A 26,152-nucleotide genomic window follows, 5' to 3' on the forward strand; every position below is an offset into this window, starting at 1 on the left:
CATGTAAGAAGATTTGTCTGTTTGATATAAGCCGATACAGCGTCGTTAACACTGCCGAAACTTCTCCATCTGGGAAGGGGCAACGTTGAACCACACAGGACATCCATAAACGATCATTGGCCGTATGAGGGCCATGTAGCAAACTACCTTCACTCTGGGGTAAAGTCGACTGCTGTAAAACAGCCGTTTCGTCAGAGTGAAGGTTCCTCTGGCCCTGGTCAGAGCAGCATTTATATGTCTGTGAAGATCAACGATGACCATCTTGCGCCAATTCTTGCACGTATCACTCGTGGCCCTAGCCAACGGAGTCCGGACCAGAATTGTTTCCGACTTCTGGACATTTATTTTCAGTTTCCAGTCTTCGCAATATCGCTGAATCTTGTCGAAATCACGCTGCAAGAGAATTCTAATAACCTCAACACTTCGGGCCATTCTGTACGCAATTAGATTGTTGGCGTACGCAAGGGCCTTTGTAAGATTACCTATTTAGATCGCTGGTGTAAATGCTGAAGAGAATCGTCGAATTCACCGCTCCCTGTGAAAGACCATTTTTAATTGAGAATGTTGTGGTAGAAGTTACATTGCCACTTTTGACAATAAACTTTCTACAGTTAAGCATATCATAAAGAATATATACGACAACGGTTTGCTAATACCAAGCCTGCTCAAATCAACCAAAACAACACCTGTGCATTGTAGTTTTGATTTATTCCATTGGATATCAGAAACGAGTTTAGACGCAGCATGAATTGTGTCATGATCCGCCTTGAACCCGAACTCTTTATCTGGAATTATTTGGTTGTCCGCAGCCCACTTAGTCAGAGCCCCATTGATGATCTCTTCGAAAACTTTGCTAATACTCGGAAGAACACTTCTAGACCGCAGATTTGACGGGTTGGAGTTATCCTTTCCCTTTTTCGGGAGAGGATGAACCACAGCTGTCTTTCAATGCACTGGATAATATGCATTATTGAAGAATGTGGTGTAAATGTCAATTGCTTCCATCGGTAAATGTCTTAGTACAACGTTGGATATACCATCGACACCAGCTGCTTTTTTTCTTTTTAATGATTTGAAGATGAGCTGAAGCTCAACCTTTGTCACTAACAAGGGACTTGGTCTCGTTTGCTCGGCGATTATGGCATTTGCCAAGGATTCATCATTGAACCGCATGAAACCGTGGTTCTCAGATGGCCATTGTGTCATATCACTTCGAAGGTAAAAGTAATTGAATAGGGCTCTGTTTTCCAGGTCGTGGTTGGGGCGAATGCTAACAATCACCTTGTATACTTGCTAGAAAGCAGATCGCACCTCCTCCAGTTTTTCCTTCGGATCTTTAATTATGTAAAATTCATCATTAAAGATGGCTTCTTCTGGATCTATTTGAGCTATCTTGAGTACGTCTCTGTTCTCTTCAGTTCTTTGGAGTTTCAGACACTGAAAGTCACTATTGTTCGTTTTCCTGAATATCTTGTTGATTTCAGCGAACATACAAGGGTCACTGTACTTAACTGGCCGGATCTTGTGGTCCCAGTTTTTGTTAATTGATAAGCTGTAGTTCTGCTTAATCAACAGATTGACATTTTTTATTGACGACTTCAGTGTCCTAACCTCTAAGTCGTGTGGGTCTGTAAGTGGTCTGTACTACACAAAAACATTTATTTGAGATACAATTCACAGCAGGTATTCAAAACATGGGGAGTATACACCATACAATACACGTATAGTACTCTACGCACACATACTTTATTTTGTACTTTCAATACCAGGTGTACGTTCAACATTCATCAATATTATATTGACAAACTCATTTCAGCCATAAACATCACTTTCAATTAATATAACATTGTTATGAACAACCAAAATTTAAAAATTCCCTCATCCATTACCCCTCCTTACACGTACACATCGTGTAGTTACACATAGATTTAAAAAAAAAATACTTACTTTGGAAACCATGATCCATCATTGCTTGTAAATCGATCTACGAAATTGTGCAGTGAAATTGCTGATATATCATTCAATCCATAGTAATGTGTCAAATTGTATTCCGGTTGCCAGTTGGGTTCGCCCAATGTATTCGCCAAAGACAGGTCCAGAAAATATTGTGTATAATCCAAAACCTGAAAATTATATATAAACATATTTCACGTCAATGAATCAAATCAATAAATAAAAATAATCTTAAAATAACTCATTAATTTTATATTTTGCCATCAGTTTTCGACATAAAAATAAAGCAGAAAAAACACAACAACAAAAAAAGAACAGAAACAAGAAATCTGATAAAATTTATCCCGAAATAGGACAAAACGATGATTGTGTCATAAAGTTTCAAACTTCTGAAAAATCAATAAATCAAAAGAGCAGCTACTCGCTCGTATACAATCTGTACAAATATATAAATAAACTTAGGAGCCTACTTTTCACAATCACAATAAGGATAACAAACGATAAGGACGAAGATGATACTGACCTGGCCCGAATCCGTATCGAACTTGTATAACCGCATTGCTGGATTATTGGATCCGACGCTCATTTTCCTCGGTGTAACAGATGGCGAAATCATCATCCATGACACTGGCTTTCCTGTGAAATACAAAAAAAAATGAAGGAAACAGTTATTACAGTAACTTTCAGTGACATCAGGGAATGAGATTTAGGCAGGGTAGAGGATGGGGTTTACTTAAAAACTTTTGCGTGATAAAATGTTTGTATAGAGCCATGAAAGACTAAAGACTTTACTGGCGAGCGACGAAGAACGACGAAGAACGACGAAGCGACGATGTGACTACAAGACGAACGAGCAGTGATGAAGAAAGTAGAATTTATGTTTCGCACTCAAAATGATATTAAAGCGATTTCCCCCCCAAAAAAAAAAACTCACATTCATCTAAATTCCTCCTCGCGCATCACAAAAAGGAGGGGAGCAAAAGTATCAAAGTGGCGCCCACTGCGAGGGCTGTCAATGTCACAACTCACAACCGAATAAACGCAGTGACCCGAAATTTTCGCCAATCTCTACGTATATCTAACCCCACTCGAAAAATCCTAACGTCTAAATCCACAAAAGCTGAATGGATCTGATGTCTGGCGAACCGGAATAGTGAACTGTGTGCTACCCTGGTGCCGGTAAAAGGAGAATTTATTCACACTTAGGTTCGCTTTGGAATATTTTAGAAACAATCTCACTTCATGATGAATTAATTAAATATCCTTCGACCAAAAATATTATCACACCGCACCGGTGGCGCGGCGGCGGTGGAAAAGCGATGTGAAGCGAAGGAGACATTTCGTTCGTTATGATCACGTGGAAATTAAATTAGTTTTTTTGTTTTTCTTTATTTTTTTTAAATGCTCGTATTTATGTGTCTCTATATCTTCACCCTTGCTTGGCTTGTGTTTTCATGTCCTAAACTTTTAATTATTTCCTCTTTGCATTCACCTCTTAAAGTCCTACCAAAAACATCCGGAATTAAAATTCCATTGGCGGCGGCTATGAAGATGACGATGACGATGAGAAGGAAGAAAAGGCCACCAAGCATGTGGTTAGAGAGTTGTTAGTCCCATATAATTTGGATGTACTACTTTCTGGCAACATTTTGCCCGGGCACTGATTTCGGAAGAAGAAAAATATTTTCCGCACGTGACAGATGACCCCTCTTATAGCAAAAGTTATACCTACACACAAAAAGACTGGGAATGGGAATGAGAAGGTCAAAAACGAAAATCTGAAAAAGGAAGCATCAGTACACTTAATCCTCTAACAATGTTGGAGATATCAACCTTTTTGTAGCCAAAAAAAAAAAAAAAAACATAAACATTGAGTTGGGTATTTCCGGTACATTGGTGTGTATCATACTCCAGCCAGCCAGCAGCGTATGGAAGTGGAAGAGAAAAATTATGTGGTCCACACAGCCCGAACCAGCCAGCGCTATGTGGTTGCACGTTTTCGATTTTTCTGCCACTAACACACACACTACGGTGACAGGGTGGTTTATTATGACATTATTAATATTAAATTAAGAAATGAAAAGAAGAAAAAAAAATTAAACAGGAAAACCAAACACGAACGACCGTAACAACTCGTGCCATCAGAACACAGAAGCGTTATAATCTTGGAAAAGCTTGGAAAAATGTTATAAATAAATGTGGGTTAGGTATAAGTCTACGAAAATATGTGACAAATTGTTTTGATTTAGTTTTTCTTAAAGACGAACTGAACGTGATTCTTTAATGAAAAGCTTCTGATCAAATATCATTTACTAAATTTTGTAGAACTTATTTTTAATGTCCAGACATTTTAGAAAAATAACACAAAATTTAATGCACGCATTTTTATTTTTTTTTGGAAAATAAGCTGCTACAAAATGAATTCTTGGGTTCAAATTCAAAATTGGGAGACAAAATTTAATTGAATTTTATTTTAAGCCTCAAGGCTACATTGAAAATATAAAACTGGTAAAAAATTGATAACTAAAAATATCAACTTATTTATTCTCCTGTGCATAAAGCGGGAGCATGGATTTAACTTGTAAACGTTACTCTGTCTTAAATGTAATTGGATGCATGATTTTAAAAAATATAATGTGCCAAACAATAGTGCAGAGCTTCCACGTCAACACTGGAGGCACTATCTTTCAAAAGTCTGTCCAATTACTGGCTTATCATGATGATATTGACATAAGCGGAAAGAATCAGCGTGATTTCAAAGGGGCTTTTGTGAGTATTGAGGCAGAGCCTCGCAAGAATGGGTTTAACGGTTAATGGGGGAAAAACAAAGTACATGCTGTCATCAAGAAAGGAATAATAACAGCGACATCTCGGTCAAAACGTCACCATTGACAGATGTGATTTAGAGGTAGTCAAGGACTCCTATAAACGCAGAAAGCAACGACAGAGCTGAGATCGAACGAAGAAAAACTCTTGCTAGCCTCTGTTTCTTTGGGCTAAGAAAGCAATTGAGTAACAAAGCCCTCTCTCGAGGGACCAAAGTGTCGATAAATAAGACCCTCATCATCCTCGTCCTGTTATACTGTGCAGAAGCATAGACTATGTCAAAAGCGGATGAAAGAATCCTGGGTCGTTTCGAGAGAAAAGTGCTTCGTGCGATCTACGGTCCCGTACCACTTCTCCAAATTATGTAACGGCGATGACGAACCGAATTCCGCTGTAAGGGAGATAGAACCACTCAACCTCGGCGACGCAGATCAACCATTCCACCTACGCGACCTTGACGAAGTGAAGATAGCTTTATCTAAACTTAAGTCAAACAAAGCTGCTTGAGTAGCAAGCGATGGCTTGGTAGGGAGCATGCACCAACTTATCTGCTAAATATGGGCGGAAGACAGCATGCTCAATGAGTGGAATCTCAGCATAATTTGCCCGATACATAAGAAAGGAGACCCTCTAAACTGCACCAACTACAGAGGCATTGGTCTCCTTAACATTGCGTATAAGATCCTCTCTGCCATATTATTTGAACGTCTTAAGCCATTCGTCAACAACCTGATTGGCCCTTATAAGTGTGGCTTCAGACCATGAAAGCCCACTATCGACCAAATATTCACACTACGGCAGATCTTGGAAAAAACCCAGGAACTTCAAATCGATACCCACCACCTCTTTAGCGATTTTAAAGCCGCGTATGACAGCATTTATAGGGAAGAGCTCTACAGAGCAATGTCTAGTTTCGGCATCCCTGTCAAACTTATCCGTTTGTGCAGAATGACGATGGAGAATGCACGCTGCTCTATCAAGGTCGGAAAAGATCTCACCGATGCATTTGATGTCAAAAAAGGTTTTAGACAAGACGATGCACTGTCATGCGACTTCTTCAACATCGTTCTGGAAAGAATTGTGCAAAACTCAACCGTCAACACTAGAGGCACAATCTTCCAAAGGTCCATTCAACTACTCGGATACGCAGATGATATTGACATAATTGGAAGATCAAAGCGTGATGTCAGTGGAGCGTTTTTGAGCATTGCGACGGAAGCGAAAAAGATGGGTTTAGTGTTCAATGACGGCAAGACCAAGTATATGCTGTCACCGCTATTAACACGGACAACGGCAAGGCTGAAATAAAACGAAGAATAACTCTTGCAAATCGCAGCTTCTTTGGACTTAGAAGGAAATTGAGAAGTAAAGTCCTCTCTCGAGCATGTAAAATCACCATCTATAAGACACTCATCATCCCGGTTTGCATTTATGGCGCTGAGGCCTAGGCCTTGTCAAAGAAATATGAGAGCGTCTTAGGATGCTTCGAGAGAAAAATTCTTCGGGTGATTTTTGGCCCCGTACACATAGATGGAGAATGGAGGAGAAGATATATAACTACGAACTGTACGGGCTGTACAGGGACACTGACCTAGTTAGCAGAACCAAAGTCCAACGGCTTAGATGGCTAGGTCATGTAGAGCGGATGGACATCAAGGCTCCAGATCGGAAGGTCTTCGAATCCAATCCCGAAAGACGGCGCAGTAGAGGAAGACCGCGACTCAGGCGGCGCACGCAGGTGGAAGAGGACCTCAACCAACTTGGCGTACGAAACTGGAGACAGCTAGCTAGGGACAGAGCTGGCTGAAGACGCATGTTGGTTGGGGCCCAGATCCACCCCGGACTGTACTTTTAGTAAGTAAGTAAGTAAGACTAAGGCAGAAGGGTAAAAGTCCAACGACTATGGCTGGGTCACGTAGACCGTAGAGTCCATAGAAAGTCTTCGAATCCACCTCCAAAGCACAGCGCAGAAGAGGAAGATTGCAGATTAGGTAGCGCGCACAAGTGGAAAGTGATTTCATCCAACTTGGAGAGCGAAACTGGAGACATCTAGCTAGGGACCGATCTAGATGGAGAATGTTGAGTGAGGCCCTAGCTCACACAGGACTGTAGCGCAACTTAATTAAATTAACAAATAATGTGCTCAATATTATGACTTTGCTGTAGGTTAGTAAATGCTTGAAAATTTTGCAATGAAACTTAGTACACGAACTATGTTGGAGGTAATTTTCTTTATCTTCTATCTTCTATCTTCTATCTTCTATCTTCTATCTTCTATCTTCTATCTTCTATCTTCTATCTTCTATCTTCTATCTTCTATCTTCTATCTTCTATCTTCTATCTTCTATCTTCTATCTTCTATCTTCTATCTTCTATCTTCTATCTTCTATCTTCTATCTTCTATCTTCTATCTTCTATCTTCTATCTTCTATCTTCTATCTTCTATCTTCTATCTTCTATCTTCTATCTTCTATCTTCTATCTTCTATCTTCTATCTTCTATCTTCTATCTTCTATCTTCTATCTTCTATCTTCTATCTTCTATCTTCTATCTTCTATCTTCTATCTTCTATCTTCTATCTTCTATCTTCTATCTTCTATCTTCTATCTTCTATCTTCTATCTTCTATCTTCTATCTTCTATCTTCTATCTTCTATCTTCTATCTTCTATCTTCTATCTTCTATCTTCTATCTTCTATCTTCTATCTTCTATCTTCTATCTTCTATCTTCTATCTTCTATCTTCTATCTTCTATCTTCTATCTTCTATCTTCTATCTTCTATCTTCTATCTTCTATCTTCTATCTTCTATCTTCTATCTTCTATCTTCTATCTTCTATCTTCTATCTTCTATCTTCTATCTTCTATCTTCTATCTTCTATCTTCTATCTTCTATCTTCTATCTTCTATCTTCTATCTTCTATCTTCTATCTTCTATCTTCTATCTTCTATCTTCTATCTTCTATCTTCTATCTTCTATCTTCTATCTTCTATCTTCTATCTTCTATCTTCTATCTTCTATCTTCTATCTTCTATCTTCTATCTTCTATCTTCTATCTTCTATCTTCTATCTTCTATCTTCTATCTTCTATCTTCTATCTTCTATCTTCTATCTTCTATCTTCTATCTTCTATCTTCTATCTTCTATCTTCTATCTTCTATCTTCTATCTTCTATCTTCTATCTTCTATCTTCTATCTTCTATCTTCTATCTTCTATCTTCTATCTTCTATCTTCTATCTTCTATCTTCTATCTTCTATCTTCTATCTTCTATCTTCTATCTTCTATCTTCTATCTTCTATCTTCTATCTTCTATCTTCTATCTTCTATCTTCTATCTTCTATCTTCTATCTTCTATCTTCTATCTTCTATCTTCTATCTTCTATCTTCTATCTTCTATCTTCTATCTTCTATCTTCTATCTTCTATCTTCTATCTTCTATCTTCTATCTTCTATCTTCTATCTTCTATCTTCTATCTTCTATCTTCTATCTTCTATCTTCTATCTTCTATCTTCTATCTTCTATCTTCTATCTTCTATCTTCTATCTTCTATCTTCTATCTTCTATCTTCTATCTTCTATCTTCTATCTTCTATCTTCTATCTTCTATCTTCTATCTTCTATCTTCTATCTTCTATCTTCTATCTTCTATCTTCTATCTTCTATCTTCTATCTTCTATCTTCTATCTTCTATCTTCTATCTTCTATCTTCTATCTTCTATCTTCTATCTTCTATCTTCTATCTTCTATCTTCTATCTTCTATCTTCTATCTTCTATCTTCTATCTTCTATCTTCTATCTTCTATCTTCTATCTTCTATCTTCTATCTTCTATCTTCTATCTTCTATCTTCTATCTTCTATCTTCTATCTTCTATCTTCTATCTTCTATCTTCTATCTTCTATCTTCTATCTTCTATCTTCTATCTTCTATCTTCTATCTTCTATCTTCTATCTTCTACTTTTTATCTTCTATCTTTTATCTTTTTCTTTCTTCTTATTTTGTTCAGTCTTTAGTATTCAATTTTGAATCATCAATCTTTTAACTTGTATTTGATTTGATAAGAATTGATGGTAAAAAGGAATAAAATAAGAAAACAAATATATACACACACTCCATCATTATATTATTTCGATGATCAGAAAAAAATACGTCTTCCCACGTATGTATGTATGTATATGTTGTGTATGTACGAAGCAAAAGACTTCCATTTAAATATTTCAAGAATTTATGAAACCAAACGAACAGAAAAAAATCATTCAATTTATTTTGATAAATGATTTCCACTCAACAACCAAAACAACCGTCATCGATTTTACTCCCGCATTCAATATCTACCAAAAACCCATATACCGAAAAGAATAATTTCTGACTTTGACACATTAAACAATCCGAAAAGTACTAAAGTATAGAGTATATACCATGAGTACTTTGTCCTTCTATACACAGGAAAATATATATTATATTGTATAACATTTTACAGGATACAAATGGAGTATTTTTGAGTGTGCCACAGAACCCAATAATCATAAGAGCCAAAAAGGAAGTAAGCGAAAAATACAAGGAACAAAAAAAATACATGCTTCCAAAGGACATAAAACAAACAAATCCAAAATCATTAATCTTATAAAAGACACCTGGTATTTGTGTTTGAACCAATCCACTTTTCTTAGCTTCTTTTTATGCTTAGAGAGTGAAAGAGGGCAAATATACAGACACTATTGAATTGGCGGTAACTATACTCCTATACCATACTCATGATATCCTTATTCCTTTTTTTTTGTGTTGAAGTCTTGTATATTTGTATGAATGGGTTTTTGGGAAATAAGAAGTCCTGTTAAGGGGATGACGATAAATTAGCTTAAAAGCTACAGATAATTCAATTTATTTCTCCATCTTCGGTTCCAAGGCTAAAATATGCAAATCGGATAAAACTACATAGCATCATCCGCACCCACTTCCATTTCCACTTTTACATTCACATTCAAAGGCAACAAGGACTATAATACTACACACATAGAAATATACCAAGTTTTACAAAAATCGACCTCGCAATTCCATACCCTATAAACTCGAAGGTGCTTTTGTGTGAGAAGATGAATAAAAAAAAAGGAGTGAGTCCATCAGGAAGGGACTTTTCGAAGGACAAGTCGAACGAACACTTTGTGTAGCAGCTTATAACGCAGGGGATAACGCTCCTTATCTGCCTATAGTATGGGGAGGTATAGGTACTATTGGATGCTATAATGTTGTTGATATATGTTTCACTCGAAGACATTCCTTACCTTTATCATCGTAGATAATCCTAAACGAATCCGAATGCAAATGTCCAAAAAACTGACCCTGAATAATTGATGAATACTTGCGAATGAGCTCCAGATATCGCATATTGTTGCTCTCGGTGAAGGTTGTGTGTCCATTTTGTTGGCTTCCAACGTGCCTTTCATCCGATCCGGGCGGTATGTGTCCAACAATATACACCTGAGGGTGTGAGAAAAGAAAAAATATATAAGAAGTAAAATGAAAATGAAAACCAATCTAAATGTTAAGATACATGAAGTTCATAAAAAAATAAACGAGTCAAAAAAGGAACAGGATATTGCACATCAACCTACGTACTTTCGTACATATGTGAGGATGTAGACGGTCCTTTTCGTCCTCGTACATATCTACACATGAGAATATAACCAGATAATATGAAGTGTACGTATCGTACAGGTATCGTATTCAATTAAGGGAATTGAAATGATTCGCCGCTTAGGCTTTTGGAGGATTAGATATGGGAATGGGACTTTGGGATTTGGATTAGACCTATAAAAGGTCACCAATTTGGTGTGGTGTCCGTCGAGAAAACTGAAACAGAGAGACTAGTTTCGATTTTCTGAGTACATGTAGTATAAGGTCAGTGAGTATAGAAATAAAAGATTACGAAATATGTACATAGGTAGTAACTTATTTAGATATCTTGAATTACAGCAAAAAAAAGGCAACGGTTTACACAATAAATTAAACGATTTTAAAAACAAATCTCCCACAAACAAAATATTGTGTCCTATTTTTCAAAATTGGTTGTCATCTAAAGGCGTTAGCGAAATAGCATATTAATAAGTAGTTTCTCAAATTAGCTTAGCCGTTTGGATTCGGCTTTAAACTGTAGGTCCCCTACATCCCTGCCAACAAAACTCACACACAGGGATGGTTGAAAGTTGTAAGTTGTAGGCCTTAGTTCTCAACGGTCTGTTGCGTCATACCAATTTATTTATTTCACATTTTTAAAACATGGAGAGCAAAATAATCTTCTGATAAGAAGTACGTTCCAAAATCACTCTCGAAATATGGAAGGTTTCTCTACTTCTTATAAGTGATAGCTTAATTAATTCAGCACTCAGAAAATATGTATTAAGAAAGTTGAAAAAACTTTTTCGAAATTCTAAGTTACAAAAACTTGATTTTCCTGAATTTGTCCCAAAATATTTATATTTTAAAAGTAGCAAGGTAAAGCAACTTAACTTTGAAAGTTATTTCAAACATTTAAGATTTTTAAAAAGGACTGAAATTATTTTCTTTAAAAAGTGACAGACATTTTTAAGATTTTTTTAGAACACAATTTAATTTAATGTGGTTAGAACTTTCCGTGAATAAGCACATCATTCACTATTGTTTTCTTTATCAGATCCCAAACCTGGACAGAGTTTCAACTTCTCAGGAATTTGATGCTCTATCTGACTCCATACAAAGAATTGTCTCCCTGTATCCTCACACTGAAATCGTTATTAAGGGCGATTTCAATGTTCACAATTCTTCGTGGCTTCGCCATTCGGGCCAGACAACGCCCGAAGTAATGTTTGTTGAGATTTTTACCCTTGACTTGTTTCTTACTTCTGATCCTGATAAGTACACAATCAGTGTATTGACGCCTCTAGGCAAATCGGACCATAGTGTTATATCTGCTAATTTTTCGTACCAAACAAATGCAGTTAAAGAAAGAGCTCCAAAGAGAACCGTTTGGCAGTACGAGAAAGCCAACTGGGACGGTCTCAATAATTTCTTCAGGATCTTTAACTGGTCACTATGCTTCCTCGGTAGAGACGTAGACTCCAGTGCAGATATGATTTTTAGTATGATTCATTTTTGAATGGAAACGTTTACCCCGAATAGGGATAAAAGTATTAAACCCAACGTTAAATCATGGTTTGATTCCAGCTGCAAAGAGGTTAACAAGGAGAAAGAGGTGAGCTTCCGGTGTTTTAAAGCCAACCCAACTGAGGAAAACCGGAAAAACTTTAAGCAAGCCAGGAAGGCCTGTAACGCCTATATTCGAAGGACCAAATTTTTACATGACCAAAAATTACGGCGAAAAATACTGCAATGTCCCAAAGGCAATAAGAATTTTTGGTCATTTGTAAAAAACATGAGGAATTCTTCCTCTTCCTCGGTTTCTACGCTTGTTGTCAATGACACTCCTTTAGTTAGCTCTATTGATAAAGCCAATTTACTTGCAAGGCAGTTCGCCGAAAATTCCACCTTACCAGATAGTGTCATGACTCCCCCAGTTCTTGAACGCGTAAATGATTCTATGGGACCAATCTTTTTTCGTACTCGAACTGTGGCGAGAGTTCTTAAAGATCTCAACATTCATAAATCCGCTGGCCCAGATGGTATCCCCGCTATTATTCTGAAGAGGTGTTCTTCCACGCTAGCAAAACCACTGCGTAAGCTTTTTCATCTATCCTATTCTTCTGGGCTCGTTCCGAGTAGTTGGAAAACTGCATTTGTTCAGCCAATTCCAAAAAAAGTCGAATCTTCTTCTCCCACAAATTACCGACCGATAGCACTAACGTCCCTTCTTTCTAAGGTCATGGAAACGCTGATTAATTATCAGCTTAAGAAATATCTTGAGGAACGGAAGCTTCTTAATGACCGGCAATACGGCTTTCGTAGCAATAGGTCCACTGGTGATCTCATGGTTCATCTCACCGAACAGTGGAACAGATCTTTACATCGTTTTGGAGAAAGTAAGATTTTTGCACTTGATATTTCAAAGGCATTTGATAAAGTTTGGCATCTTGCTCTCTTATCGAAAATGCGTGCTTTCGGTATCGACGAATCTCTTCTTCGTTGGATTAGAAATTTTCTTTCGAACCGTTCAATACAAGTTGTTTTGGACGGATTCAAGTCTGAAACTCATAAAATAAACGCTGGTGTGCCCCAGGGCTCCGTTTTGTCTCCGACCCTCTTCCTCATTTTTATAAATGATCTCCTGTCTGCTACTTCTAATCCAATACATTGTTTCGCTGACGATAGTACTCTTAGCTTTTCATATTCGTTTCCAGACTCACAACCCTCCTCTTCGGATGTGGAACTGCAACGGCAAAATATGATTAGCTCATTAAATTCCGACTTACACAGCATTGTACAATGGGGAAAAATCGTGTGGAATTTAATGCTTCGAAAACGCAATGCTGTCTTCCATCGTTAAAGCGAGATAAACCGTCTTTGCCACTATCTATGAGTGGCACTTGCATCAACGAAACGGAAAATCTTGACATCCTCGGAATGTGCATAAGCAACCATCTTTTGTGGAGCGATCACATACGTGATTTTGCCAAAAATGCCGCAAGATGTCTAGGATTTTTGAGACGTTGCAAGAAATTTTTCTCCCCGTCTGATCTGGCTACGATCTACAAAACCTATATACGTCCGAAACTTGAATATAACTCTCATCTCTGGGCTGGTGCTCCAGTAACTTATGTAAGCCTCTTGGACAGTATTCAAAAAAGAGCTTTTAAAATGATTGGTGACATTAACATCATCAACTCGTTTACATCACTCGAACATCGACGCAAGGTTTCTTGCCTCACCCTTTTTAACGTTATTTTAACGGACTATGCTCTAGTGAAATAGCCAGTTGTATTCCTCCCCTTAAACAATTTAACCGTAATACCTGCGCTTCTAGGAATGCCCATCAGTTTACCCTGGAGCCCAACTTCGGTCGTACTATGAAGTACAGAGATTCCTTTTTTAGCCGTACTACGCGAATGTGGAACGCCTTGCCACGCTCTATCTTTCCCTGTCATTGCAATGTTAAGAAATTTAAAACCAATGTACACCGAAACCTCCTATCCAACCCTTCCCTCTTTTCCTTATGCTCACACTGTGTCTTTGGCATATTAAAGGTATAAAAAACCCTTTTAGTGTTTGCTAATTATAAAAAAAAAAAAAATCAAGTCTCTAGCGTTTTTTGTTCGTAAGATATTTAGGGTTACCCAAAATTGTCATCTTTTTTTCAAACTGCTATGGTAAAAAACCACCTACGCAATCTTCTTGAGAGCCCTTTCTGCATCTTTTTGCCTTATTATCTGTATAAGAAAATTTATTTGAAATAGATATCACTTCTGGTTCTTGAGCTATGGAGAACGAAAAAAAACGTCGCGAACGTACGAACGTACACACGCACGCACAGACATTTTTCTAAAAATCTTTTATTTCGACTCTAAGGTCCTTGAAACGTCAAGAAATGTCAAAATTTTCAATTTGAAAAATCGGACCCATTACAATATCTTCCTATGGGAAGTTTAAAATAAAAAAAAATCTTATGGTTTGGTTAAATACTGGTTTTGTTGAATGGATTAAAATAATAATTAGTAATGTGCACTATTTCCTGATTTCTGAATTACCTCATTAACCTGTTGTGTATGGATTTATAAAGTGCTGTCAGATAATTGAACGAAGTTTGACTCCAGACCCATTTTATGGCTTTAATAATCTATTCCGTTTTTTGGTATTGCCGTCCTCCTTTGTAGATTTGTCTTGAAAACCATTCCCACACGATTACCATGATATTGAGATCAGGAAAATATAGGGGCCAATTGTAACTGGTTCCATTATGGTGCATTATCCTATTTTTTAGTCCATAGTTGTTCACCAAATAATTTACAAAACGGAGGAAAAGCTCGTTCCAGAAACTATTTATAAGTGATAACCGTCATTTAAAAGCTTTGCAAATCTAGCTTCACTATCTTATATTAGGTGATTGATCACCATTCCATTACACAACCACCTTTACTGTGCCATTTTTCAAAATAGATGTCTTTCTTCTTAAAATCGTGGAAATAGCAGCTACAATCTTACAGGACCGTCCTAATTAGTTTTTGTTTCATAGGAAAAGACGACGACGGTATGCCAAGCTTGATTCCTCTTATTGTGATTTGTTGCAAAATTATAGCGTTTGTTCTTGCGTGCCGAATTCTATGATGGTGTTTTCTTGATTGTTGATGTCGTATATGGTCAGCCTTGTGTTTCATCAAGCAACAGTTGATCTTCTAGCATTTACCCTAGGTTTTGTCTTGAATTCACTAATGGGAAGCCTTGAATTTGAAGAATCTTTAACTATCACCCACTTTTTCTAAGATGATGTGGCTTTCTTGACTCTTCCTTTGTGTTTTTTTCCATACCTCTCTGGGTTCTTGAGGTCGAGGTAGTTTTATACAACATTTGAACTTCTTCTTATTTTGCTGGCTATAAAATGGATGGTTTTGTCAAGATACCGGTAGGCTCGAAATTGGTCTATTTTCTACTTGGTTAGACCCTTACACTTGATTCTACCAAATAAATACTCGTACTAAGCTCCTAAATAATCAGAGCATCCCTTTATCTAATTTAAAGCACGCTAATAGGTAAATTTAGATCTTATCCCCATCCATGTGTCACGAAATGTATACATATTCTTCAGCAACTATTGTCAACTTTGTCTTAAAGTAGCACTCTAGTACAACAACGGTAGCTAATTCAAATATGACTTACATTAGGTGGATCCCCATATTTATTGTATATATTTCATAATCCTATCTTCAAAATATAAAATTAAATTGAAGTTTCAAGATCATAAGAAAACCTTTTGCATTGAAGCTCCTGTACTATTGAAATATATAGCTTTCAAAATAATTTACAAATCCATACCATCTTATATTGTTTTTTTTTTTTTTTTAAAGATTAAGTGGGGTTATAAGAATTTAATATTAATATTCTCAAGAATCTTATCTTCAAACCCTAGATACAAGTTAACATACCTATATGTACTTCTTCTCACAATTCTTTATTGTTTTCGGCTTATTTAACATATTAAATATTGAATACCTCCATTCCTTTAAGGGTTGTAAATTTTTGCAAAAGGAAAATAACCCTCCTTTAAAATTCCAAATTCAGTATTTAAAAAATGTTTTTATACGTTATAAGGTAATTTCCTAGAAATGCATGAATATAAAAAAAACAAATCTAAAAACTCTTCGATTCAATAAGATAAGCTAAGTCTAAAATATCCAAGCAACAACTTTAAAATAGTTTGAGAAAAGGGATAAACTTGTTTGCCATTATTAAAAGGTACGTACCTATGTGTTGTTTGTGAGTGTATTGTCATGCGAAAGAGGGAGAAAATCTATTCCTAATAAGCTTTACTTTTTGTTTGTTTACTTTCTTTATCTAAAAGGGTAAAAATATTGAGAAAGCATCAGCAAAAAAGGATTTGAACCCCGACAAAAAAAAATCCATTTTGAGCCAAATTTCTCGGATAAATTTGAATGGAATGAAGAGAACCGTTTTCGTTTTGTATTTCTTTGAATTTTTGTATTGAATCAAGAGTATTGGAAATGTTATTAACCTTTTTTTTGTTGTTTGTAAAGAAGTACCTTTAGTCCCTTACACTACCAAAAAAAAACTCGAACGAACACCAAACATCCTGCATCACCACAATTGAAGTTTATTATAAAGTTTTAACTTTAGAAAATAGAAAAAAGTTTCACTTTCGATTTTCTATTTGAATATCAACAAAAGTTTGTTTATAGTTTTGCCAACAACGACAACGACTTTACGACAAAAAAGACCACCTTACCTATCAAGTTATATGTACCTAACCTACGTCCTACATACTTGCTCGAACCGTTTTTTATTTTTGTTTTGCAATTGGTTAGATTAGGTTAGTTGAAATATATTTTATAGAATTTATTGACTCCTTTTCTTTGTTGTTTTTGAAAGGAAGAAGTTTCTCTTTTGTTAGGTTCGTTTTTATTGAATTTGTATTTGTCAATGTGACTGGGTTTGGGTTAGTATCTTGATTAGATTTGTCGAACTAAGTTTAAAGATTTTCGATTTCCTTTAGTGTTTGATAATAAATTTGAAGACAAGTAAATCAATAGTCTTAAGAAATAATGATCCAAAATAAAAAAGTTATCGTTAACTACTAAGCACTTTTCTATGCAGCTGAACACGTCTAATGATTTTAATAAATTATTAAAAACTTCGAAAAAATGTTTTTTAGAGAAAGAAATGATATTATACGTTGTGACTATACATGCTTTCATTTGGATTTATTTTAGGCATTCATAAAATTGAATGATTTTAGACTTTTAATTGATCAAGATCGAAGCTTGTCAAATTTAAGTGTTTGCTCCGAAAAAGGGACATTTTATACTTGTAACATAAATATTGTCTTAATGAATTAAATTTTGTTTTCTAAATTCTTTTGCCTAATACAATTTAACTTCTGCAGTAGTTTTCTTCTTCTTCTTAACCAGAAGATTTTAGAAACATTTCCTCTACCAAATTAATGTTTGTGTTTCTATATAAGATTGCTGCTAAGTCTTCATTTACTGTTTTCTGGATGAATATGCAGCTTTGCTGTGAAAAATGGTTAGAAATAAATCTTTCAAAGTACTTCCAAACACTCGAATATCGTTAACAGTTAAGAAAGTACTTTTTTTTATTTGTTATAAACAAGTTCATTTTTGGGACATTCCACGAATAATAACATTTTGATGTACTTCAAAATAGACATAAAATTCATCAAACTTAAGAATAATTCGCATATCGATAAAAGTTCCAGTTAATATTAAAAAGTCACAAAATGTCCCAAAAACCCAAAGAAGCATACAAATTAAGGTTTATTGTCTAAAATTTCGTTTTTTAGGCTGTAGCTTTTGAACGGGTAAAAACTACAATGATTTTAAACATTATACAAATTACAACAAGATAATATCGACGATTTTTCCTCTACGATTAAGCGTTTAGAAGTGGCAGTGGTTTAAGAAAAGGTCAAACAATACAAATATTGACAGTTTTCGTGTAAGTGTGCTTAAAAAGTATCTAGGATCCAAAAGTGTTTCATGTATAAACGTAGTTTTTTTATTTTTTCATACAAAAAAAAATTGTCTGTGTTATTTCTTTTTAAGCTCAAAAATTTACATAAACCTATTGGCCTATTTGTAGGTAAAATACAAGTTCCTTTTTATATATTTCATATACTCAATTAATGTTGTTTGGTCTTTCGAAAAAGCTGCTAGTAAATATTATGACTCCAACTTCTTTGGGGCCAAGTCCTAAAAGTTCGGATAGTAATCCCGCTATTGTCCTTAAGATTTTTTCTTCATAGCTGGCAAAACCACTGTGTAAGCTTTTTTATCTAAGTAGAACAGATCTCATTTTGAGCGAGGCCAGCATTTGTCCAGTCAATCCTAAAAAAGTCGAATCTTCTTCACCCTCTATTTGGCGACCGATTGCACTTACGCTCCTTCTTTTGAAGGTCATGGAAACGCTGATTTATTATCAGCTCAAGAAATAACTCGAAGATCGAAAGCTTTTTAATGACCGACAATACGACTTTCGCAGCAATAATTCCACTGGTGGAGCAAATCTTTACATAGTTTTGGAGAAAGTAAGATTATTGCATTTGATATTTCAAAAGCATTTGATAGGGTTTGGCATGAGCCTCTCTTATAAGAGTGGTATCGGTTTTCACGAATCCCTCCTTCATTGGATTAGTAATTACCTTTCGGATCGTTTAAAACAAGAAATATTGGATAGAATCAAGTCTGAAAACAACAAAATAAATGATGGTGTGCCCCAGGGCTCTGTTCTATCTCCAAAACTCTTTCTCATTTTTATTATTGATCTACTGTCTGCATCTTCTTATCTAATACAATGTTTTGCTGACGATAGTATTTTTAACTTTTCATATTCGTTTTAAAATTCGCATCTCTCTTCTTCAGATGTGGAACTGCTAAGATAACTAAGATAAGCTCAATAAATTCCGACCTAAACAGCATTTTACAATGGAGAATAGAAAACAGCGTTGAATTTATTGCTTTGAAACCCAATGTGGTACTATTACCTGTTGATGGCACTTGCAGCGAGGAGACTGAACACATTGATATTCTCGGTATGTGCAAAAACTTCCAAGAACCTCTTGTGGAACGATCACATAAGCTTTGTCGCCAAAAATGTCTTAAGATGTTTAAGTTTTCTAAGGCGATGCAAGAAGTTTTTCTCCTCCTCTGATCGGACTGTTATCGATAAGACTTATATGTTTCGAAAGCTTAAGTATAACTCCCATATCTGGGCTTGTGCTTTTGCAACTTATTTAAGCCTCTAGGACAGTATTGAACACAGAGCATTTAGACTGATTTGTGAAAAAGCATTCTCTAGAGAAATAGCCAGTTGCATTCCTTCCCTTAAACAGTTCAACCGTAATACTCACACTTCTGCGAATACCCATCAGTATACCCTCGAGCCCAACTTTAGTAGTACTGTGAAGTATAGAGAGTCGTTTTTTAGCCGTACTACGCGAATGTGGAATGTCTTACCACACTCTTTCCTTCTCAGCCATTGTAATATTCAGGAATTCAAAACCAAAGTGCGCCGACACTCCATTTCAACCCCTCTCTCCCTTTCCTAGTGCTCACGTTGTGTCTTTATATAATAAGGGTAAAAAGTTTATGGAATCAAAAATCCATATCAATATTTTGTAGGGATCTACTTAAACTTCTAATGGTAATCAAAGCCACTTCAAACAAAACATTGTATCCTCGACGTTTCAAGGTCCCTAGAGTCGAAATAAAAGGTTTTTAGAAAGATGTCTGTACGTGTGTGTGTACGTACGTTCGTAGGTCCGTACGTCCGTACGTTCGCGACGTTTTTTTTTTGCGGTTTTTTTTTTAAATCGAAAAAACTGAGAAAAAAAATGTTCACCTCCAAAATTTTAAGACTAAAATATGATTTCATCTCCAAAACAATTTTGTGCAACGAAGAATAATGTTTTTGACACCTGATACAATTTTGTGAAAAATCGAATTGACAGTTTTTTTTTATAAAAAATAAAATTCTAAAAAATATTACTCAAAGTTGGTAAAAATTGAATATCGATTCAAATATCTTTTCAAAAACTAGAAATTTAGGCTTCAAACTTATTTTATCTTATAAGAAATATTGTTTTTAACATTCTGAAAAATATTGAGAAAATCGAATAGACTGTTTTTTAACAAAAAATAAAAACCTAACAAAAATTAATAAAAGTTGGTAAAAATTGATTTGTGACTCAAATATCTTTTCAAATATTTGAAATATTGGCTTCAAACTAATTTTATCGTAAAAGAAATATTGTTTTCCACATTCGATACAATTTAAAAAAAAAATTGACAGTTTTTTTTACAAAAAATAAAACTCTAAAAATAAAACAATACTAAATCTTGGTAAAAATTTACTTTTGACTCAAATAGCTTTTCAAAAATTAAAAATATTGGCTTCACAGAAAAAATTGTTTTCGATATTCAGTAATTTTTATATAAAAATCCAACAATTCGTTTTTTCATAAAAATTAAATTCTACAAAAAATAGTATGCAAATTTGGTAAAAATTGATACGAGTATATATAGACAAACTTTTAAGCAAGACAAATCGACAGACGGGATGGGAAGTAATCAGTATGGGTCGCATCGCAGCCTCTTTCTTAAACTAAGTGGAACCGATGATACTTTCTTTGCAACAAGTCACATTAATGATCTTCAGTTCAAAAGGGGCCTTAATTCCTTGTCAATTCCTTAATCGTTTTTAGTGCTTCCAACTAGATTACCGAATAACTTTTAAATATGAAAACGTTCTTTTTCAAGTGGTCGTTAACATTGAAATCATCCATAATAATGTCACTTAGAGTAGCATCTTCGTAAACTTTTTGTACCTCTCGATATTCTTCAGACCTTTTCATCATTACGATAATTTTGGTCAAAATAAAAAAAAAATCAATAATGTTTTCCAAAATTTCTTAACTTAGTTCGTAACGTTTTGAATAAGTGAAAATGGACGTCAAAATGTCAGAAAGTCTAGCCATTTGAAAGGAACTATACATTGTCGAAAGAAAAGAAAATCTTATATAAGTAAGACAACTCAATGCATCTTATTATTTTACCGTCTTACATTATTAATTTCAACATTCCTTTAACAAATATAAAGACAATACATTCTAATTCCTTGCAATCTCTTCGACAAGTTTATATCATTTAAGCAGCTTATAATGAGTGAGTATCACAACTTAAAAAAGAAATTGAAAAACAAAAAAATCCCCTGAGATGCAATCAAACTAATTAAATGCATCCTATTCGAATTAAAACGAACATAAGACCGATTTCGTTCTTATTATTATCATCATTATTATATTTTTTTTGTTTCTCTTGAAATGATGCACATCGTATGGTCTCGATGGAAATATACAGAGAAACAGGCGCACATTATGGCAAAAGAATAAGGTTCAGGACATCGAGAAACCGAGAAGGCAAGAAAGATGTAGTGAATGTCTATTGTTTTTCCAATTGCACCTCCGCCACATCTATGCAGCTTGCGGCCTTGCAGGACAATTCATGGGTATGAAATCTCAAAAAACTAAGTCGACTGATGATAGTCCTTTGTATTGTGCCATTGTATGCAATTCTATGGAGTCTTCCTTTTTAGTCTCTTGTGCATTTTTGTTTTTCAGTTTTTCTTAAAAAATAAATTCTATATTTGTGTCTTTCATTTGTGTTCAGTGTTGCCATTGCTCGTTTCGTTTTCATTATTTTGTGTTGTTGTGTGTTTGGAGATGTGGAAGTTGGGGTACCTGCTCGTATCTAACCCATACAAAAGCTTCACAATGCCCTTAGTCTATTGTGCTTATTGTCGACATTGCACATTTTCTCTAAAGGTACTTTTTTATTTTGTCTGTTTTGGATTATTTTTGGGGCCAAGCAATCTTATGGAAAAAAGTAAAAACTATTTTATAGAAAACAGCAGAGATGAAAAAGAAAAAAAGATGGTGACGAGGACAACCGACGAAGACGACGCGACGTGTTCAAACAATTGAAAGAAAAATAGGTACCATGACCGACTGAGCGTGAATTTAGCAGGAACTGTTAAATAGACTGCAATTATGCTTTCAATGAGACAATAAAAGAGTAAACATTGTTGTCTTTTTTTTCTGATACATGTGACCTCCATTATTGTTATTGTTTAAAAATATTTAACAAAAAAAAAAAAACAATTAATGAATAGATTTTCCGAACAACTACTAAATAATAGAGAGCATTATTTGTTTGCTAGATTGACAAAGCAATTTAATTTCTCAGAAGTTATCAGAAATTGGAGAAAGATTCTGCTATAAAAACGAATAGCTTTTACTTTGGACGGGTTCATTCTGTTGAAATTTCAATAATAATGAAAGTGATTGTAAATTCCGGGCAAGACTTATATGCTACTTTTCTAAGGAAAAATGTTTTAAACTGCTAAAATGTTCCTTTACAAAAATATTATAGGTACATAACGATTTATAAATTTCCATTTTTTGTCTTTCAGATTCGTCGAATTGAAAATTTAATGATAACGAAAATCCAAATCCGTCGTTTTTCAAAAAGGTAAGAGCACATCCATACATTTGTAAACTTTTTTCTTTGGCCAAATACTTATTTTAGAAATGATTAGAAATATAAAATTCCAACAAATTTTGTTATTACTGATAATAAAATCAAAATTTGCAGAAATAGTTTTCAGAAATTTTAAGCATTGAACCAATAATTAAGATTTAAGCTGTATTCTTTAAAGGTATTCGATACCTACGCTTAACTAATTCAGTATTGTCAATTAGGGAGAATCAGAGCTGGATTTAGGGGAGAGCAACCGTGGCGAAAGCCCTGGGCCTCCACAAACGGAGGGCCCCCACAATAGAGTCTTGGAAAACTTTGTTTGTTTCAAATTCTAACTTATAAAAACTAGTAAACGTTTTTCCCTTGATATCTTTTGTTTTGGTCTTTAACCTTTACCTACAGCCTAGAGTACTTTGTTACATGATTATTTTATTGTATTAATCTTAAATAACAGAAATCATTGATCTATATTTGTTTACTCCAATCAGCCAATCAGTCAAATATCAAAATCTCAAATGGAAGCACTTCCAATTTACTACGCATCTTGAGGGAGTCCCCCAATCACTTAATGGGTGGACTGAAAAAAAAAGTTGTCATTTTAACAATCGTCAATAGTCAACCTAAAATTTCGCCAAATTGAGGCATTGACTACCAAAATAGTCAATATGATAAACATTTTTCTAAAAATTGACTACTGGATAGTCAATATAACAATTTTCGTTTGTCAATTTCGGGTAGTCAATATGACAACAAGAGTAGTCAATAGAACAACTTCGGTAGCCAATATGACAATTTGATTGTCATTTACCCAAAATTCATAATCGACGATTGTTATATTGACTACCCAGTAGTCAAATAAGATTTCGGTTTTCAACAAAGATTGTCATATTGACTACCACTGTTGTCATATTGACTACCACAGTTGTCATATTGACTACTTTTGTTGTCATATTGACTACAGCAGTTGTCGTATTGAAGACCACAATAGTCAATGCAACAACCGTAGTTGACGACCAAAGTCGTCATATTGACTACCGAAAAGTCATATTGACTACCAAAATAGTCAATAGGATGACTTTTTTCGTTCTGTGTGAGTGGGGTGGTACTTGCTCGTAACCTCGGAAGATGGGTATTCGATTCCGTGACTCGGCAATTTCTTTTTTCATAAATATATGCATATGTACATATATATGTATATGAAGAATCGGTGTTCTACAATTCTTGGAAAAATCAATTATTATTGACTAATTGGTAGTTTGTCCATCGGCTGCTCAATTCTTTGATTTCGCGCAGAATTTATACACGTTTTTCACAGACAGTACAGAGCGGCATCGAATTCTGATTGAGATATTATCGGAGAAGAAAAGCTGCCAGTTTTTAGTCTTGAAAAGGCTCAGCGACACTCGTTGGTCTTGTCGAGCTGAAGCTACCAAAGGCTTAGTCAACGGATATTCGGAAATCAAAAAAAGCTCTAACCAGCATATCTTCCAATAAAGAGCAAAAAGACATCGTGAGGAATGAAGCAACGGGCTTTCTATAGAAGATGAGTGGTCCCGAAACCGCTTTCTTTGCAACACTTTGGAAGCGATTCAACGCTGTAAACAAGATGTTGCAAGACCCGAAAATTATTCTTTTATCGGCAATATTTCCACTGGAATCATTGAAATCATTCGTGGAATCCAAACGCACCCGCACCAGAACGATAAATGTGAGGTTGAATCTGCTCGGTTACGAGTTTCTCTTACTGAAAGATTGCATGCCTATTAAACTGTACGTTCAAGATTTGGATTCCTAAATCACATCGAGGATAAGGATGCTGGAAATTTGCACGCTACAACATAGGCATGAGTATATCCGGATGATTTAGAGCCTAGTCTTGATAATTAGTTGGTTCAATTTGTGTTTTTGATTGACTCATACAAAAAGGAAAAGGGCTATGGAACAGATCATTAGCCGGAACTATTTTACTACCAAATTCTCTAAAATCAAAATTTAAAAGTTACACTCTCAAAACTCGAAATGCATTGAGAATTTATTTGGTTTGTACCTAGTTAAGAAATTGCACTGCAGAGCGCTTATAATAATATAAATCAAATAGAAATCATCTACGATTTTTCGTTAAATTCCTTAGGAATGTACTGAGTGAATCATTTTTGAATTTGTAAATTTGTTTTTTAAGATTGTTGCTTATACGGTTAAACGTTGTTTTATCATCTGGAAATCTACTATTTTGCCATTTTCTTCGAGCTCTTCTTTTCTCTATTATCAACTCTCTTATCTCTAAGGGATATTTTATTTCATTTTTTTTATTTATTAGAAAATGTTGGAGTACTTTCTCAGCGGCCTGTTGCACATCAGCAATAAATTTTTCCACTTCATTTACAAGCTTTGGATTACTTTTTTCTAGTACTTCCGATTCACTTAGTGATAGAATCACTCGAGTATAATCTGATGACAAGTCATAATTACCTTTGACACTAATGTGATTTCGTTTGATTCCTTTAGCTATGAAAAAGTCAATAAGGTCTGTCTGGTTTAAGTCTGGTGATAAAAGGAATATTATAAACTATCGCCCGATAAGCAAACTGGCTATTATTCCAAAAATTTTAGATAAACTTGTAAAAGTAAAATTATATTGCATTATTAAAAATCATATTTCTAATTCCCAACATGGATTCTTCAGTGGCGGATCAACCTCCACGAATTTGGCTTGCTTTTCTATCAAGTGTTTTAATGCACTAGAAAAGCGATGCCAAATGGATGTGGTATATACGGACTTTATCAAAGCTTTCAGTAGAGTAAATCACCTAATTTTAACTAAAAAATTAAAAGCATATGGTTTTGATAGAACTTTACTAAAATGGTTTTGTTCTTATCTTATTGGTAGGAGCCAGATAGTGAAAATAGGTGACTTAGAGTCTTATCCGAAAAAAGTAATATCAGGTGTTCCTGAAGGAGTCATTTGGGTCCACCTTTGTTTGATCTTTTTATAAACGACTTTCCATCAATTTTATCTATATCTGAAGGTCTTATATTCGCAGGTGATATCAAAATATTCAAGGAGATTAACAAAATAAGTGATTGTCTTACATTCCAACAAGACTTATATATCTTCGAGAATTGGTGTAAGCATAATGATTTGCTTTTAAACATATCAAAGTGTTCTGTTTTAACTTTCTGTCGCAAATTGAATCCAATAATTTTCGATTATATCATTGATGGGATTAAGTGACGTAGGGTTAATGAATCAAAAGATCCCATGTCAACTATATTGCTTCTAAATCAAACTCTATACTCGGTTTTCTTCAACGAAATTCTTTCGAACTTAAGGATCCGTATGCATATTGAAAACTTTGTACTGCTTAATTGTTCGTCCGTTTCTGGAATATATTTTGCATTATTTGGAATCCAGATTCAAAAAAATTGATAGATAGAATTTAGTAAATTCAGAAAAACTTTTTAAGGTACGCATTGAAGGCATTTCCAATGACCGGTAATAGTAACATTAATTAAAGGAGTAGATGTTTAATGCTTGGAATGCAAACTCTTGAGTCGAGGCGTAGAATGTTCAGTGTTTTACTTATTCGTGACATTCTCTGTAATGATATTGATTCTACAGATTTAATTTCTTTAATAAATATCTATGCACCAAGTAGAACTTT

The 26,152-nt window shown here is 34.9% G+C and overlaps 1 protein-coding gene across 1 annotated transcript in view; it reads right to left on the minus strand.

Moving 5' to 3' along the window:
• The window catches only part of LOC129944716 (uncharacterized), a 361,194-nt gene that overhangs the window by 30,766 nt on the left and 304,276 nt on the right, over positions 1-26,152 (minus strand). Inside the window, exons 7-9 of the mRNA XM_056054351.1 lie at positions 10,062-10,257; positions 2,477-2,589; positions 1,948-2,123 (exon numbers count right to left, since the gene is read on the minus strand). Of these exons, the coding sequence (XP_055910326.1) occupies positions 1,948-2,123; positions 2,477-2,589; positions 10,062-10,257 (485 nt within the window). The remainder of the gene's footprint in view (positions 1-1,947; positions 2,124-2,476; positions 2,590-10,061; positions 10,258-26,152) is intronic.

The sequence above is a fragment of the Eupeodes corollae genome, chromosome 2 (assembly GCF_945859685.1).
Source record: "Eupeodes corollae chromosome 2, idEupCoro1.1, whole genome shotgun sequence".
NCBI classification, from domain to species: domain Eukaryota; kingdom Metazoa; phylum Arthropoda; class Insecta; order Diptera; family Syrphidae; genus Eupeodes; species Eupeodes corollae.